The sequence below is a fragment of the Anoplopoma fimbria genome, chromosome 19 (assembly GCF_027596085.1).
Source record: "Anoplopoma fimbria isolate UVic2021 breed Golden Eagle Sablefish chromosome 19, Afim_UVic_2022, whole genome shotgun sequence".
In the NCBI taxonomy this organism is placed as follows: Eukaryota; Metazoa; Chordata; class Actinopteri; order Perciformes; family Anoplopomatidae; genus Anoplopoma; species Anoplopoma fimbria.
In genome coordinates, this window is record NC_072467.1 from 7,453,099 (window position 1) to 7,469,178 (window position 16,080).

The window sequence follows — 16,080 nt, forward strand, 5'->3', positions numbered from 1 at the left end:
TAGTTGCCTGGTGGAGAACACATGCATGTGCACACACAAGTTACAGTTTATTTCCATTAATTCAATTGGCTACTCCAAAGCCTAAGGCATGACATAAAGACATTATTTCACCTTTTGCATTATAGGTAAAAATCAATTCAGATTTCAGGTCCAATAAGATCAACAAAAAGTAAACACTTCCATTTTGCGGTCTCGCAGCCATTCCCATGATTTTTTGGGGAATAAATGGAATGAAGATAGAAGAAAATCAGACAGTTCAACTGGACAAAGGCTGTCCATTTGTTCAGGAGAGGACAGAGAAGTTGACTGCGTGCTTTCTATCAGCTTTCAAGCTCTCTCTGTGTCTCAATCACAGACACTTGGCCTTGGGCCCAAATTAGTGGAGTGGTAAACAGAGAAAAGTCTGTGGCAGCGCAGACAACGGAACAAGACAGATGTCAACAAGCCTGACAACACCTGCCTGAGGGACAAAAGCAGGAAGAGACACGCACTACACTGTCATTTAGAACAGGGCCACCTTTACAATTACACTGTGAGTTTGAGGGCAGGACAGCCTGGAAATCGTAGATATTAAGGCTACTGCACCACATGAGCTACTTTCCAAATGCTGGAGACTAAGATTGAAGGATATGACATGAAAGGTGATTTAACATAACTCACTAGCGCACCAAATGTGTATTATTCCAAGTCTGAAAATAGTTCTCAACCATTTACTCCTCTAGCGTTTACTTGAAACTGCACAGCTGTTTGTATCACTTAGCCTTAGTTAAAATTGAAACTAAGCGTTTGTGACCAAACATGAAAACATGTATACCTTCAGTAGGACTGAATTGGGCTGAGAGTCATAGATAGAGAAGCTGAAAAGTATTTTGAGACAAAATAATGCATTGTTATTTTAGTCTTTTCGATGATATGTATTGACTTAACAAAAAAGCCATATCATTCAAACATATATGTGATCTATAATGATATTTGCAGACAAACATGAGATAAAAAATGATCCAAGCTGTCGAAGATGAGTTGTGAGACAAAGGATCTTGAAATGTGGGCCAAGGTAAGATTTGTTCTCAGAGTCAAGAAAGAAGAAAGAAGACACATAAGACAGTGAGAGAAAAAGATGGAGGTGCTAGTGGACTCAAGTGTACCAATGAGATCAAATCTCCTAAATCCCCATAAAGGCCTGGGGATTTTAGGTTGGGAGTCCTGCAGAATTTTACATGTATGGTTGACCATATGTATTGTTGTAATCCTTCTCAAATACACTAGATGTAGCAGTTAGAAAGTTCTATCTTCGGCCAAGCTGCAAAACAATCACAGGAAACAGAGAAGAGTGGATGTTGTTACTGAGGAGAGGGAACGAGACACAGTTCTCACTATTGCCAGAACAGTTAATAAGTCCCATAAACTTTCCTTCAACTACCATTTAATCTGTGATCTTTCACATGAGTTTGAATGTTCTGCTGTAGAAATGGGGACTTAATTGAGACTTGTTGCCAACAAACCAATAATTATTTTGTGTAATTGTGGTGCTAAAAAGGCAAAATGACAGCTAACAAGCTCATATCAACAACCTTTGAGAGTTTGTCCCTTTGTCTCCTTTGGTTGGGTTTAGGGGAATTTGGCAGCTTTTATTCTATTCTAGTCCACATAAACATTAATAAATATAAAGCAACCTCCAGCAGCTGGTTAGCTAAGCTTAGCATTAAGACTGGAAACAGGAGGAAACAGCTATCCTGGTTCTGTCCAATGGTAATAATATCCACCAACCAGCACCTCTAAAGCTCACTAGTTAACATGTTATACACCTACAGAAAATGGTTTTAAATGGTTTTACATTGGTTTCCTGGAAGCAGATAAGTTAACAGAGGCTTTATGAATGTTATGTGTTATTTTATATGCGTGTTACATGTTTTGTAACATTGCATTATAATTCTGATATCTGAAACACTGCTGCTAGTGTGATTTTTACTCAACAGAGACAAACAGAGTGTCTAGGCTGTAACTTTGAACTTTGTTAAAAATGGAAAACTACCTGGAGGACTTCTGGCAGATCGAGCTCACTCTACAACACAACTTACATTGTACTCTGAGAAAAAGAATGCAGTCCTTTTGGGACATGTCTACCTGTGTTGGCCAAACAGTGTAGAAAAGCAAATAGTTTACTAGTCATGCTTTTATTTGATATAGCTGGCAATTCAACTCAGTGTTTATGACCTGATTTTGAATAACAATACATTTTTTTCTCAAGAATAGGGAAACAATAGATGAAATGACAAGCAATGACAAGAAAAAACTAAATTTACTGAATTTACAAGAACAGTTATGACAGCTTTGGTTGGGAGAGAAACAAAGTTTGAATTGTAACGTTGGCAGTAATGGAAAGTGTGCAGCGTGGAGCTATGGTGCTGCCCAGTAACGGGAGTCTGAGAGAGCATCAAGAAGAAACTCCTGACAGGCTCTCAGCAGATACCTCTGCTAACATAGCAGAGAAGACACAAAAGACTTTGGGCGTTTTGATGCTCTGCTGATGCGGTTGTAGAACCTTAATACAATGAAAGTTGACAAGGATGCAGACAGTGAAGAAGAGCCGAAAAAGCACATAATCACAAACTTCAGCATGGAAACAAGGACATAAAGCTCATGACTGATTATGCTCTTATTCCAAGTGACAGCTATACAGAACTAAATACTTATATTCCTCTCTATTCCCTGTCACACTGACATGAAAACAGTGGCTTGTTTTTCCTTGTCATATCATGTCTTGCCTGAGGACGAAGGACCAATATTCAAAGAGAGATGAGGAGGTGGATACAGTGACGGGGTGTTTTATTTTTCTATGTTGAATTATACATTAGCCATAGTCTCTCCGACCAGACATTTCAGAAAGACAAATGAGCCCAATACCCATAGCAATTACTGGCACGTCGTAGTTTGTGCATTTACAGCGAGTCCTGTGTGCTCTGAAGGGGAACCAGTTAGTCACACTTACACTCTCGCTAGATTCAAATCAAGTCAAACTTCCATGACACAAAGAATGTCCTTGAACACCTCTCAAAATCCTGCGTGTTTGCTCTGCAGCCACAGACTTTGGTCAATATTTTGCTTACAGGAAACGAGATAACACAGGAATGTAAAAATTGCTTTGACATGATTTCACTAACGCATCAATGGCACATTAAAAAACATCCAATGATAAAATACAACGGCATAACTTCAATATGATTGCAACATTTTTTCTTAAACACAAGTTAATTGATAACAATCACTGCAATGAACATGAAAACTGTACTCTAGAGCTACCAAATAGGGAAAAAAGATTTTGGGGTCATTACTCACCAGAAATACGACCTACTGAGAAACATCTACATGCTCAAGGCTCAAGGCTTTCATTTAAAACTAATAAAGTCAAAATTTCCAAATATTTCAGTTTCTCATAGATAACATGCAGTGTCTCTGCAAGATTCAGTGGCACAGAGAAGCACTTGTTAAGACAGGGTAAAATATAATGTAAGTACATGAGAGTTAATATGAAAAGGACACAATGAACAAGGGTGACAGGACACTATGTAGATTCCTTTTGAATTCTAACCCGATATGCCATGCGTGGGACGGTGCTCTATGGGAAGTGCCTGATCAAATCAGCATGATGACAAGAGAAAGTGTTGGAATGAGAGACAGGAAGAAAGATATGAGTTCAGCTCTACTAATGGCTTTAAATCCACGTAATGTTCACCCATTGGTTTTTAGAGATGGAAATAACATGAATGAGAATAATATTTAGTTATCTGATGAGCTCTTGCCATTGAGAATTTATGTCTATGTCTTACATTTTTCATCATCCTCATAATGAGAGAGAGCCCGGATGATCACCATGCAATATTACAGTCGTTTTGACTGGCATTGATGTGGCCCTCTAGAGGATAAGAGGACAATGAACACTGCAGTAAAAGCATCCCATGCCATTAAAGAACGATTGTTGGAGAGGTAAAGATTAATGCTGGCGTTCCGGCTTTATTTCCATACACACTCATATGCATGACCTCTTGGAATGGAGGTACCAAAAAACAAGTGCAAATTGAAATGTCCAAATTTAAAAGACACCAAAAGAACAAACACACACCTTTATCTTAATCTGAGATCTATATATGCGTGTCAAAAAGAAAATAAAGGTAATTTTTGGAAAGAGCAAGACAAATGTGTGCATGTTAATGATAAAGAGCGAAGTAAATGTAAATATTAATAGCCATTACAAAAAGTAAAAGTAGAAAAATGTAATTGAAAACAAGCACAGTGAAAACCTAAAAGTGAACTCAGGCAAAAAATATGACTCCATGCTGAACTAAAGTCAACCCGTAAAGGTGTTGAAGTGGTAAAGAACCTGAGAGAAAGCAGAATTCTTTCCAAAATAAAACGACACACACAATATACTTTAACAGCTGGCCCCAGGTCACGCGGGCCACTACTGATTTATATTGGCAGATGCTGAGAGGCCTGTGTGTGTATGGTAGTGCCTGAGTGAACACACCGATGAGTCTGCGGAGGTTGGGGTAGATGGGTGTATGTGCATACTTGGGTGTGTGTATTAATTGGTCGGCAGTTTGAGACTTGGTCTGGCAGAAGTGATAAAATCGGGCCATTAAAATCCTGCATTTAAATCCAACAGCCATGACTCTCCATAAAGTTGCCATTACTAATTAAGGCGTGCCTTTCTTCTCGTCTTTCTCCCACTGCCTCCACCTCTCAATCACAGCGTTTAATGGCCAACCCTTTCCTTCATTCTGTCACAAGGCTAAGCAAGAGACGTTTTCCATTAGGCAAGTGGAAAGGTCCTGTGTGTCACTGACAAATATCCAGATGACATTTAAGAATCTCACCAAGTCTACTTTCAACTCATGTCATCCATTAAAAAAACAGTCATTTCTAAAGAGTTTATTTTAGTTTAATTGAAGAAAAGAGCGTTGAGCGTAGTAGTGGAAATGTTCAGTCGGATTGCAGATTTAGTAAAGTGCCTACTGATTCTAACAACTCAACAGTCTCCTCATTTATGGGCCTGCTGTTCATACATACAAATGTGGTTGTTTCCATCCCCTTGAGAAAAGGCACAGTGTATTACTAACCTGTCTCTTCCTGTCTCTAATGTTGTTTATGTTCCGGCTTCCTGCAGCCATTCCCTCTAATTCCTTTACACGATGGAAAAGAACGGGACCAACACAGGGAGAACAAGGGTTCTCTTTCTTATTTTCTTGCCAAAAGGTAACTTCCAGACTGCGCTTGTGTGTTATCTGAAATTTACACCCTCTTGTTTCTTTATAACAAGAGCAGCTAAACCAATACTCTCCCAGATGAACAGCCCACCTTTGACCATGCGATCGCAGCTTTGGTACAGAACACAGGAGAAAGAGCTGTGAATCCACGCTATCTGCTCTTTAACAAAAAGTGCCTCGGTTTTCTGCGGATTTATGTGAGCCCTGGGCTTATGCTGTTGTGGGCTGGTCACGGTAAATCTGCTATTTTTGTCAAGGTGTGAAATGTATTCCGCGGCTAAATCACACACACGGGACTTGCTAAGACAGCGCAGCGTACACACACGCGCACACATTCCCGTACAATATCTTGATTTGCTGCTTGACTTTTATACGCTTCATTAAATCGTTTCCACTGGTGCAAACCCACTTTGATGGCCTCATGAGTAGTTGGCTGAGGAGGAGGGGAGAGAGACAGAGATGGATTTCCACATGACCTTGATTCACCGGTAGACATGATCACATGAACACCTTTCTGGATGATTTGCATGAGAAATACCACGAGGTACAGAGAACAGGAATACTTCATATAAAGGTCTCCAGTGTACACCTTGTATATATCTTCCTGCAGACTCCTGCCCCATTTCTTATTTCCCCCCTTATTTCTGTCTCCTCTCCCTTTTTTGATATCTCTGTCCATACGGTCTTTGTCCTTAGATCAAGCCAATGAGCTCTGATTAAGAGACCAAAACCTTTAGTTTCCACGCCATTAATCTTTCTTAATTGCCAGTGCAAAAGACGATGTGTATTTTTTAAGCGCTTTCCCCCTTTTTGAATTGATTTGGAATCGCCATATGCTTGTCAACACTGGTAAACAGCTATGTGTCTCCTCTAATACATATGGAGTTAAAACTGGTAGAGCCACGCATTATAACAATGCAGGTTTGTATTTGTGTGGGTATGTTGCTACAGGTATCACGGAGAAGACTAAATATGAGCCAGGACGTCAGGTTTGAATAACCTATTCATTTTGTATCTATTTTAAACCCGCTCTCATCAACATTTTTATAGTGGCAATGGAAAAACAGACTACTCTTTATGCTTTGTGATAGGGGTCAACTGCACTGACAAACTCACTGTGAATAATTGCCTACTCTGCAGTTCCACTCAGAATTACACCATTAACATTCCAATGAGCGCTGTTATGCTACTAAAGGAACATGTGTGCTTGTATTTGCCAGATGACATGCTATGTTGTGGCAAAAGTTGAGCCAGCTTTTGTCAGAGTATCCTGCATGTTACTTTGTCAGAGACTTTTGTATCAAGACTCAACCTAGCCCATGCAGTCGTCTCATTGAAATGAATGAGGAGCTTGCCTTTTTGGTCTTAACGTGGTCCTAACAAACACGATTTACTGCCAACTCGTCAAATATAGCAGCTTGGTCAGTGGCTCTATACTTCAAACTGTATCCCTCTAGCGTCATTTTGGACTTGGAGACTGTGTGTCTGTATTTGCTCGTTACATGCACAGCGTCTTTTTAAAATAAACTTCTGTGTGCACATTAAACATACAGTTTCCATTCGTACATTTATGCGGCCTCTTTTCAAAATACATTTCCAAGGTAGGTTTGTTTAGGTTTTAGGTTTACTTAGTCAACAAAAGTACTTGGTTAGACTTAGATCCTAAAATATCCTGGTTGGGGTTAAATAAGTACACTTATTCGGAAACTGGCATTAGCAAAGTACAAAAGTTCCCTGCCCTGAGCGCATTTTCTCGCTCTTTATACTTCGTCGGTTGCTCTACCATCTAATACTGACCACTGACCAAGCAGCAGGGTTTGACAGGTTGGGAATGAAACCTACTACTGGCCTAACACCTACTGAGATTCACACCATCTAGCCCCAGGATCCCTCCCTTCCCACTGGCACCAGATTAACCAGTAAGATTCACCAGTCCAGCATCAAGGACAAAATCACAGTAACATAAACATCTCACCAACTCAGTTTGTTTGTCCTATACAGAGGCTCTCCAAGTAAAGTTCAATTTATTTGCCACTGGGATGTGGCTGTCACAGGCCGTAATTTATTAGTCACACTTGCACATCATCAGCTGAATATTCATAACACACCCACACCAACGACCCACAGCATCCCACAGCAACAGAATATTACTTGGGAGACCTGCCACCAACAGTACATTTCATACAGCCTTTATTAAAACTCTGCCATAGGTAGTTCTCGGCTGAGTTTGCCAGATTCACCATTACCGAGCCAGACTGGAGGCCCAAGTGTCAATATGGCATGACTGTAAAGTAGATGCATGCCTCCCTCTCTCATTCTCTCGCTCTCACACATACACAGTTCTCCGCCTACATCTCATCGGGTTCAAGTGTGATTCTCATGGCACCACATAGCTATCAGATTTCAGCATGGTGCTCCTCAAATCACACTGTCAACTCCTCTCTTGGAAATGGCATTCAGAAGCACCCACTAGGCTGAACAACACCGAGTAGACTGAAGGTCTCTTGAGACACAGGAGAAACACAGAAAAGAGCACAGCAGTGCTGGGAACTGGCCAAGGTTAAGGAGAGGCTTGTGGGAAAAAAAGAAAACAAAAATATGACAGTTTAGAATTAAAGACCAAGGAAGAAACTAACAAGAGCTAATAGGAAGACAGAAATATGGTAGAGGAGAGTAGCCAGGGGCCATCACACAGAGTTTGCAAGGAATAAAGATTTACTGAGAAAGAAGTAAAAAATCATTAACCATCAGGGTGCGAAGATGACACTGAAGTTTTGTGAAAGAAGAGAGCTACTCCAGCTCTGCTGATGATAATGGTCACCATGATGGCAATAACCCGGGGCTTGTTAAGAGATTCACACACCACCACACACACACACACACACACACACACACACACACACACACACACACACACACACACACACACACACACACACACACACACCAGTGATCTCTTTTTTCCATCTACCCTCCCACTCAAAGTTCACACTCACACAAGGCGTGTGGGCTCTCGTTTGAAACTTCATCTCGAAATTAAGCCGCACTCATCTCTGAGCCTTGCCTGAGGTACAGAACACCACTACTGAGAGAGAAATGGTGCAGTGGAGAGTCAGAAGCGAACGGGAGGGAAAACAGAAAGTTAGAGGAGAAGAACAAAAAGTACAGAGCGAAGATACAGAGAGAGGAAAAAAAACAAAACAATGAGAAGCACAGTGGGAGAGTGAGATGGAGGAGGAAAGTGATGACAGTCGGAGGAATTGAAAAATAGTTGTTCCCTTTTGTAGGGGAAGCTAACGTGACAACAAGGTCATTCATGGCATTCACTTTTGATCAGATGAGACCAGGGGAAAAGGCAGACAATGCAAAGCAATGTACAGCAAAGGAGGAAGAGGAGATCTTTCCGCTTCAAACACATTCCTTATATTTGTCACCAAACACCACTCTGACTCTGTTTAACAAAGGTTTCAAGTGAAAACTAAATGTAAATTGTCCTTTCAAAAGGTCAAAGCTTCCCGAAAACAGGTGGAAGCATTTTCACATGTTGAGAGTAAGCTAGAATGAGATGACTGGGAGGGAAAAGACATGTTGACAGAGAGGTAGATTAGAGGAAGTGAGCTCATGTGATTAGATGGGTCCACTTACCCCAACCTCTACGTGATCCGAGCCCTTGTCATCCTGCTTGTGGAGGATCTCAAAGTAGTATCGTCTGGACGAGATTAGGCTGAGGGGGAGAGAGAGCTATTGTTAGATATTTGACACTGATGAAAAAAAAGAAAAAAAAGAATCTATCTTCTATAATAAGCCACTGCAGCTTGTTCCACCTTTGTTATGTGTGGAGACTCACCAGAAATATAACTGTGAGCAACTTTGGGTCACCAAGAACTAAAGCTATTACAGGTTTTAATGAGACTGCAGTGAAGTAAGGTAAACAGTTTGACTTTAACAGCACAGAATAGTAATAAAAACATATAGCAACTGGACCTGAGAACAGACAGGTTAATCAGCCGAGGGTATAAATCTGTGCTACAGGCAAGATGGCAAAGAGACGGCTGTGAGCCAGGATATCATCAGCCTCAGGTCCAGAATAAAACACTCCCTCTGAGACGGCGAGGGAGAAAATCGATGCTTCACATAAATCAACATTTTTTTACACTTACAGCAGCTCCAGTATTTTTTTCTGGATCTCCTGCTTAGACTGAGTAAATATCTGATTTGAAGTTTTACTGCACATGTTATTCCATGGAATGATGAAACACACACACACACACACACACACACACACACACACACACACACACACACACACACACACACACACACACACACACACACACACACACACACACACACACAAACACACCAAGAGACAATTTTCTTATCAAAAACAGATATTGGACCAGCATCTGCTGCTGAATGAGCGACACACAACACTACTCCTCACATCATTAGCTCTCCAAACACAGGGCAGTGCATAATATTATATTTTGCATGTATACATATACTACTGTGCCTTAAAAGCATAGAAAAGCTATTGTTTTATGGATATAACGGCACTGCATCTTGGAAAATCTAATTCCTATACAGAAGGTCATGTTGATTCTGTTTGCCACATCCTGGTGATTTGTAAAACATTTGGTACTCTGAACTTTGAAGTCATTTGGCCCCATTTTTATGGAGTTTCCATATGATATGCGATGGCTTGCTCTGTTTTGCTGCTCATTTTTCTGTCTTTGTTTCTGTTTCCTTTTTCTCTCTCTGTGATGGCCTGGTTTCTTTTTCCTGTCTCTGGTTTGTCTCCTGAAACAAACTAAAATCTCATTTTCTCTGTGTTCTGAATTGAAAATAGCCCCAAAGAAAACAGGAGATAACATGAAACAATGACAAGCAACTAAATAGAGAAACTTCTGCTGCATGAGGTTGCCCTTGTTCTCGAGTAATGTGCATGTTCACAAGCTAAAAAAGATGAAATCTTTAAGTCTATAAAATGACAAAAGTAACAAATGCCTATTTAACAAATTCCCAGAGCCCAAGGTGACGTTTTAAAGTTGCATGTTTTGCCTAACTAACTTTTCAAAACTCAAGAGAGACACAGAAAAATCGTCACATTAAGAAGCCAGAGCCAGCGATGTTTTTTAAGCATTTCCGCTTATAAATGACCAACTGATTGTTTCAGCACTATCAGACATAAATGCCTGGAGTTTCACTACATAGATTGGCAAAACACAGGTAGAGTGTAGACTTAGTGGCTGTGTGTGTGTGTGTGTGTTTTTGTTCCTGATGTGGATGACCGAGTTGAAAGGGAAGGACAAAGGCTCAGAGGGGGGATGGTTGCGTGTTGCTCTATGCACAAACGCCACCGTATCATCCGGCTGCCCAGCGTTCTGTAACCAATAAATCATTGCAGGTGCAGGAGAGCAGTGACAGTGTGCTAAGGTCACTCTCATGAATAGGGAACGTCTCTCTGTGCAGCTGCTGAAACGGCACTCAGCGAATCTAAGTGCCTCTTTCGGCTCCTGGCACCCAACTTGCCCTTTCCCATGTGATTCAAACATGACGCCATGCCAGACTTTATGCTAGGCCACACTTTTAGGAAAAAGAAAATAACATGTTACTTTGCAATCCCCTCAGACAAAACACAGCCAAAAGTGTCATTAGATTAGATTAGATCAGATACAACTTTAATGAACACAATGATTATGTGGGGGAATTGAGTAATCATCTTAACCAGAGAACTGAGGGTAGGATTTTGTCTAGAGTGAAATATAAAGTAATTTTAACATTAGAATATTAATGTCAGAAAGAACAGAACTGGTTTGCAACAACTGGCATTAATCTCACTGTCTCTATTATAGCAAATTCAATTTCAAGTTGGCATGTCTTTTTACATCCTGAACTCAAAATTATATTTTTTGTCAGCCTTAGTTTATTGAGTTCCTGCCCCTGAGCAGACGACTGTAGATGGGTTTTAGGGATATTGCTACATTTCCTGACCCTTCATTAGTCGGTTTCAGCCCATAATCTGACTCCATCTGGGGGATAATCTAATGTCAGAGCTGAGAGGATGCAGTCTGCCGCCACAGTGTTTCAGAGTCAGGCTGATACACAAACACAGACAAGAGGGACACTTCAGATGAATAACATTTGTACAGATATACACAGAAAACACATTATCGTACGTCAACCTACCGGGCACTCCTTCTCTCCCCTTTCCACTCTCAGAAACCTTAAAATACACACAACACACACAAAGAGCCTGAACCTCAGCAGCTCAGCCAATAGAAACCTGTTTACCTGATGCAAGATCCAGATAAGACAATGCGCCCAATGCGTGTGTGTGTGTGTGTGTGTGTGCGCACACACACACACACACACACACACACACACACACACACACACACACACACACACACACACACACACACACACACACACACACACACACACACACACAAGCCGCAAATAGTTGGCCTCTAAACAGTAGCGGAGCAGGATGGAGACAAACAAAAGATCAAATCACATAACAACCTAGATTAGTGGCGAAGCAGAGATAACCCCCCCCTTCATTCAGTGTTTATACAGAACTTCGAGGTGGAATGAGGGCGCAGCATTCCCGCCTTGAACAGGCTGTGTTAATGGGTTAATAAAGGGCTAAACAGATGTAGACAGCAGAGCATTAAGTCATATTCACACAGGTATCTATCTTTTGTGCTAGCTACACCCTTTTTATACTCTCTTTGTGATTTTAAGTCATTTATATGCCAATTCAGAAGCAATTAAATTTTTGGGTCATGTAATTTAGTTTCTCTGTGAAGGTGAGATATTTATTGATTCCTTGTCAGCAGTTGTCTACTTAAAGTTAATTCCTTTTTAAACTTGTGTAATTTCTTAGTATCTGTGTCTTGTTTTTAATTGGGCGTGAATGAGACAGAAATATCCTTTGGGAAATTAAAAGACGGAAATTCATCATGAGGGTCCAAATAAAAATATAGTCAGAGAAGAAAAAAGAAAAAGTGAATTTGACAGAAAAATTATAGAAATACTTTTTCTAAATCTCTCTGCAAAAGTATTATACTAAACTGAAAGACTGGAGATGAAGAATAGAGGTGTTGCATGAGTCTATGTGTATGTAGGTGCACTGGTCACACCTGTCTTCCTGTGATGGATGACGAGGCGTGCTACGGTTGAGAGAGGTGAAGAGGAAGGAGGAGCGATAGAAAGCAATGAAGAGCAAAAACATAGAGGGAATCATAGAAGCTTTCTGTATCTTAAAAGGAAAAATACATTACAATGAATATCACTGAGACGTGATTTCATACAGAATGCCACGCCAGAAGAAAAACCCAACAACATAAAAGAGCAAGTGAAGGGCAAATGAAAGATGGAAAAGGAAAGAATAGCTATTAGCGTGTGACTCAGAGGATGAGTAGAGGACACAAAACAAGAGTCTAATTGCCTGACTAATTGGAGTCTTTGTTTCCAGTTTCCCTTCAATGGGCTGAACGGATAGAGGCCTGACAAAAGAGCTCCGACTGGGCTGGATAACACAAGACGGGACTGTTGGAGTGAAGCAATATTCAGAGAGGATCATCCAAAGTATGAAATATTTATTTGGCATAGAGTTTTTTTTTTTTTTTTTAGTTTTGTTTCCTGCTGAGAGACAAACTCCTTTCACGGGTATCTCAAAGAAAATGGTTGTACTGTGGGTTTGTCTAAAGAAGTATACAAAAGCCTGGGTGCACAACATCCTGAGGACCGACAGACAGATTGAACACACACACACACACACACACACACACACACACACACACACACACACACACACACACACACACACACACACACACACACACACACACACACACACACACACACCCTCTGTGTAGCTAACCTGGTTTCTAGTGCGCACAGCTGAAGTGGAAATGGAAACAGTATACTTTCTGCCATTGGTAAATACCAGTCCTCTTTCTTTTGCTTTCCCTTCATCTCATCTATCTGCCCCGGCAGCTACAGCAATTTCCTGATTCTACTTTTCCAGTATCTCCTCTCCTTTTTTCGCACTCAATTTCTCATTTATGCTATCTGACTGTCACCCCTTCTCTCTCTCTCCTGCCAGATTTCTCCCTCTCCAATACCCACAGGTGGCCTTTAAATAAAAGACTGTGCTCGGCTAGTGCTCTCCTCTCAACTACATTAATGATACCAGTGTTTAGAGCTGCCCCAAGGAGACGCACAAACTTCACTTTTTCTCCCCTTGCGCGCTCTTCGCTCCTCACTCCATTTCTCATGCATTCCTCTAATCCATCAGAGGGCTATCACGCTGCTCTTCCCTGCAGCCTCAATAAATCCTCTTTCTCCTGTCACCCTCCCTTCGCTTCGTCCCCCCTCTGCTCTCCTTCATCCCCTGCTCTTTCCCAGTCTCCTCCCTCCTCCCTCTTTTCTCCTCTATCTTGTCCGTTGCTTCCATCCGACGCTTCCCTTCTCCGCTATCTACTGCTTCCAATTTTCCCATATGTAATTATCTAATATAACGTTACAGCATTATCTTCTTCAATGCTTTTTCTTCTCTACGCCTCCACTTCACCACTTACTCACTTTGATTTTGTATTAGCACTCCCTCTCCTCTGCTACTGGCCTAAATGTGTGGATATGTGAAGAAATGAAAGCGAAACATTTTTTTTTTTGTGTCTAGCAATGCCTTGCTCTCCTGGGGTTTGTGTATTTGTGCCACACTGAGAAGCATATGCTCTTTTCATTGCAGCAAAGTGCAATTACTAGTATTACATTTCATCAAGGTCAAATAATTAATGGACAAGAGACATGTACATGAGTCAGATAGTAGGAGGTACACAATTAAACAGCCATTAGCAAAACCAACAATGATTTGATCCAACTCACGTATCATACTAAAGTAGGTACTAGAGTATTATCTGTGTATTAAAAGCCTGATGAAGCCTATTCTTCTCTTCGCCACAGAGCTCCAATGTCTAAAACACACATCAATAAGCCACACTGCTGCAATGGCTGGAATGTTCCTTCATTACGATAAACATGGGAACTGTAGTTTATTTCAGGCCAATCCGACACACAGCACACATTGGTGCCATAAACACTCGCAAGTGTAAATAAACCATATATTTTTATTTGAGTATGCTCAAAATCACAGTTCCCAGTTGTTTAAAGCAATGACTGGGCCTTTTTTTTAAAGACACTATAAGTTTGTGACCAATCTTTTTCTTTAAGATTTATGTCTTCAGTAGTGATGAGTGTGTGTAGCCCCAAGCCCATTCATTACTTTGTTCAAAGACAAGAGGGTTTACAGCTGTTTCCAACCGCCACTTGAAGGCAGGGTGAAAAGACGAGACTGTTTAAATGTGGCGATAACGTTGCACACTTTCGGACAGTTATTCCTGGAAGGCATTTATAGTTTTCCACTCGGTTGCATCAATGACACTGACAGAATTAGATAAAAAATAAGAGCTTTAGAAAGAAGTTCAAACCCTGCTACTTCCTCACCTATGCACACCTTGCAAATCATAAAGTGGGCATGAATGTCACATTGTTGGCTTTGGAAAAGTTACAGAAATTGAGGGAGGCACCTAACCTGAAAAGATTTGGGGGTTCAGACTCGGGACAATAACTTTGGTTGGAGCGTTCTTACACCTTTAAGCATCCATGTTTTGATCTTTACATGGGGTTTGGTGAAGAGGAGAAAAATATAGAGTAATGCTAGCCTATTCTTTTTCAATTTCTCTCTAGATAAGTATATGAGTAGGTGTGTGTGTGTGTGTGTCTAAACATGAGTGCATGGTTATGTGTCCATGACATGTCTGCATTTGTGCCTAACTACTGATCTCTTCTAATGATATCTGGATACTTCCTTGATATTCACTAAGTCACTTTCCAAACAGCTTTAATATCCGTTCCGCAGCTGCTCAGAATGTAATTCCTTGGTATCCTCAGGCTGAGCTGACCCTCCGTCATCATTACTGTCTCTAATCACGTTTGGCCAGAAGCAGCCCTGTGTTACCGTTCGGTGGTACTCATGCATTACTGCCAATCCGAACTCTCTACCCCTCAAAGACATTCTGATTAAACATAAGCCTAGACACACATGAACACACGGGGACGCACACACTCAAACATAGATTTGTGCCTCAGCAGGCTCCCATCATTCATAGAAACAGATGGCAGAGTAAGGGCCTGAGGGAAGAAAGTGGGACAGAGAAGTCATTTCAACTTGCTAGCAAACAGCTTCAGTCTAATTCAACCGCTATGGTGTAGCAACCAATTACCTTGAGCGGAGAGATGTTGGCATTAAGGTTGGTATTCGCACTTAAACACAATCAATGTGCACACAAAGACAGAAACATAAAGAAGTTCACTCACATGTCTATTAATATATACATAAATATGAGACAGTACAGGTGCAATATTCAGCTAGACATCGCTCAATCCGTATTCCTAAGATGCCATGAGCACAAGTACTATACTTTCCTCTCTCTAAGTGCTTGAGTGTCCACGCCAGCTAACAGCCAGCAGTGCTTAAATGATTCAATTATAGATACTGAGAGATCCCATAGTGAAATAGCTGGTCATTCTCCACTTGGATTTCCTTCATTGTTGACGGGAAAAGCAACAGTTAACTCTTGCCTTCCAACTATTATCGGCCTTTGGAGGTTTTCTTTTATGTCATGCTTATAGAAAATAAGGAGTGTTCTCAGTGTGTTAAAAGCACAAGAATGAAAAAAGGAAAGAAAGATGAGAAGGAAAAAAGGGGAGAATGTTAAGAGAAGCAAGAAAAGGCCTCAAAAGT

At 40.9% G+C, this 16,080-nt stretch overlaps 1 protein-coding gene across 1 annotated transcript in view; it reads right to left on the reverse strand.

Annotated features, from left to right (window-relative positions):
• b4galnt4a (beta-1,4-N-acetyl-galactosaminyl transferase 4a) overlaps positions 1–16,080 on the reverse strand; it is a 123,114-nt gene that overhangs the window by 11,104 nt on the left and 95,930 nt on the right. Inside the window, 1 exon segment of the mRNA XM_054620402.1 lies at positions 8,910–8,988. Coding sequence (XP_054476377.1) covers positions 8,910–8,988 — 79 coding nt within the window.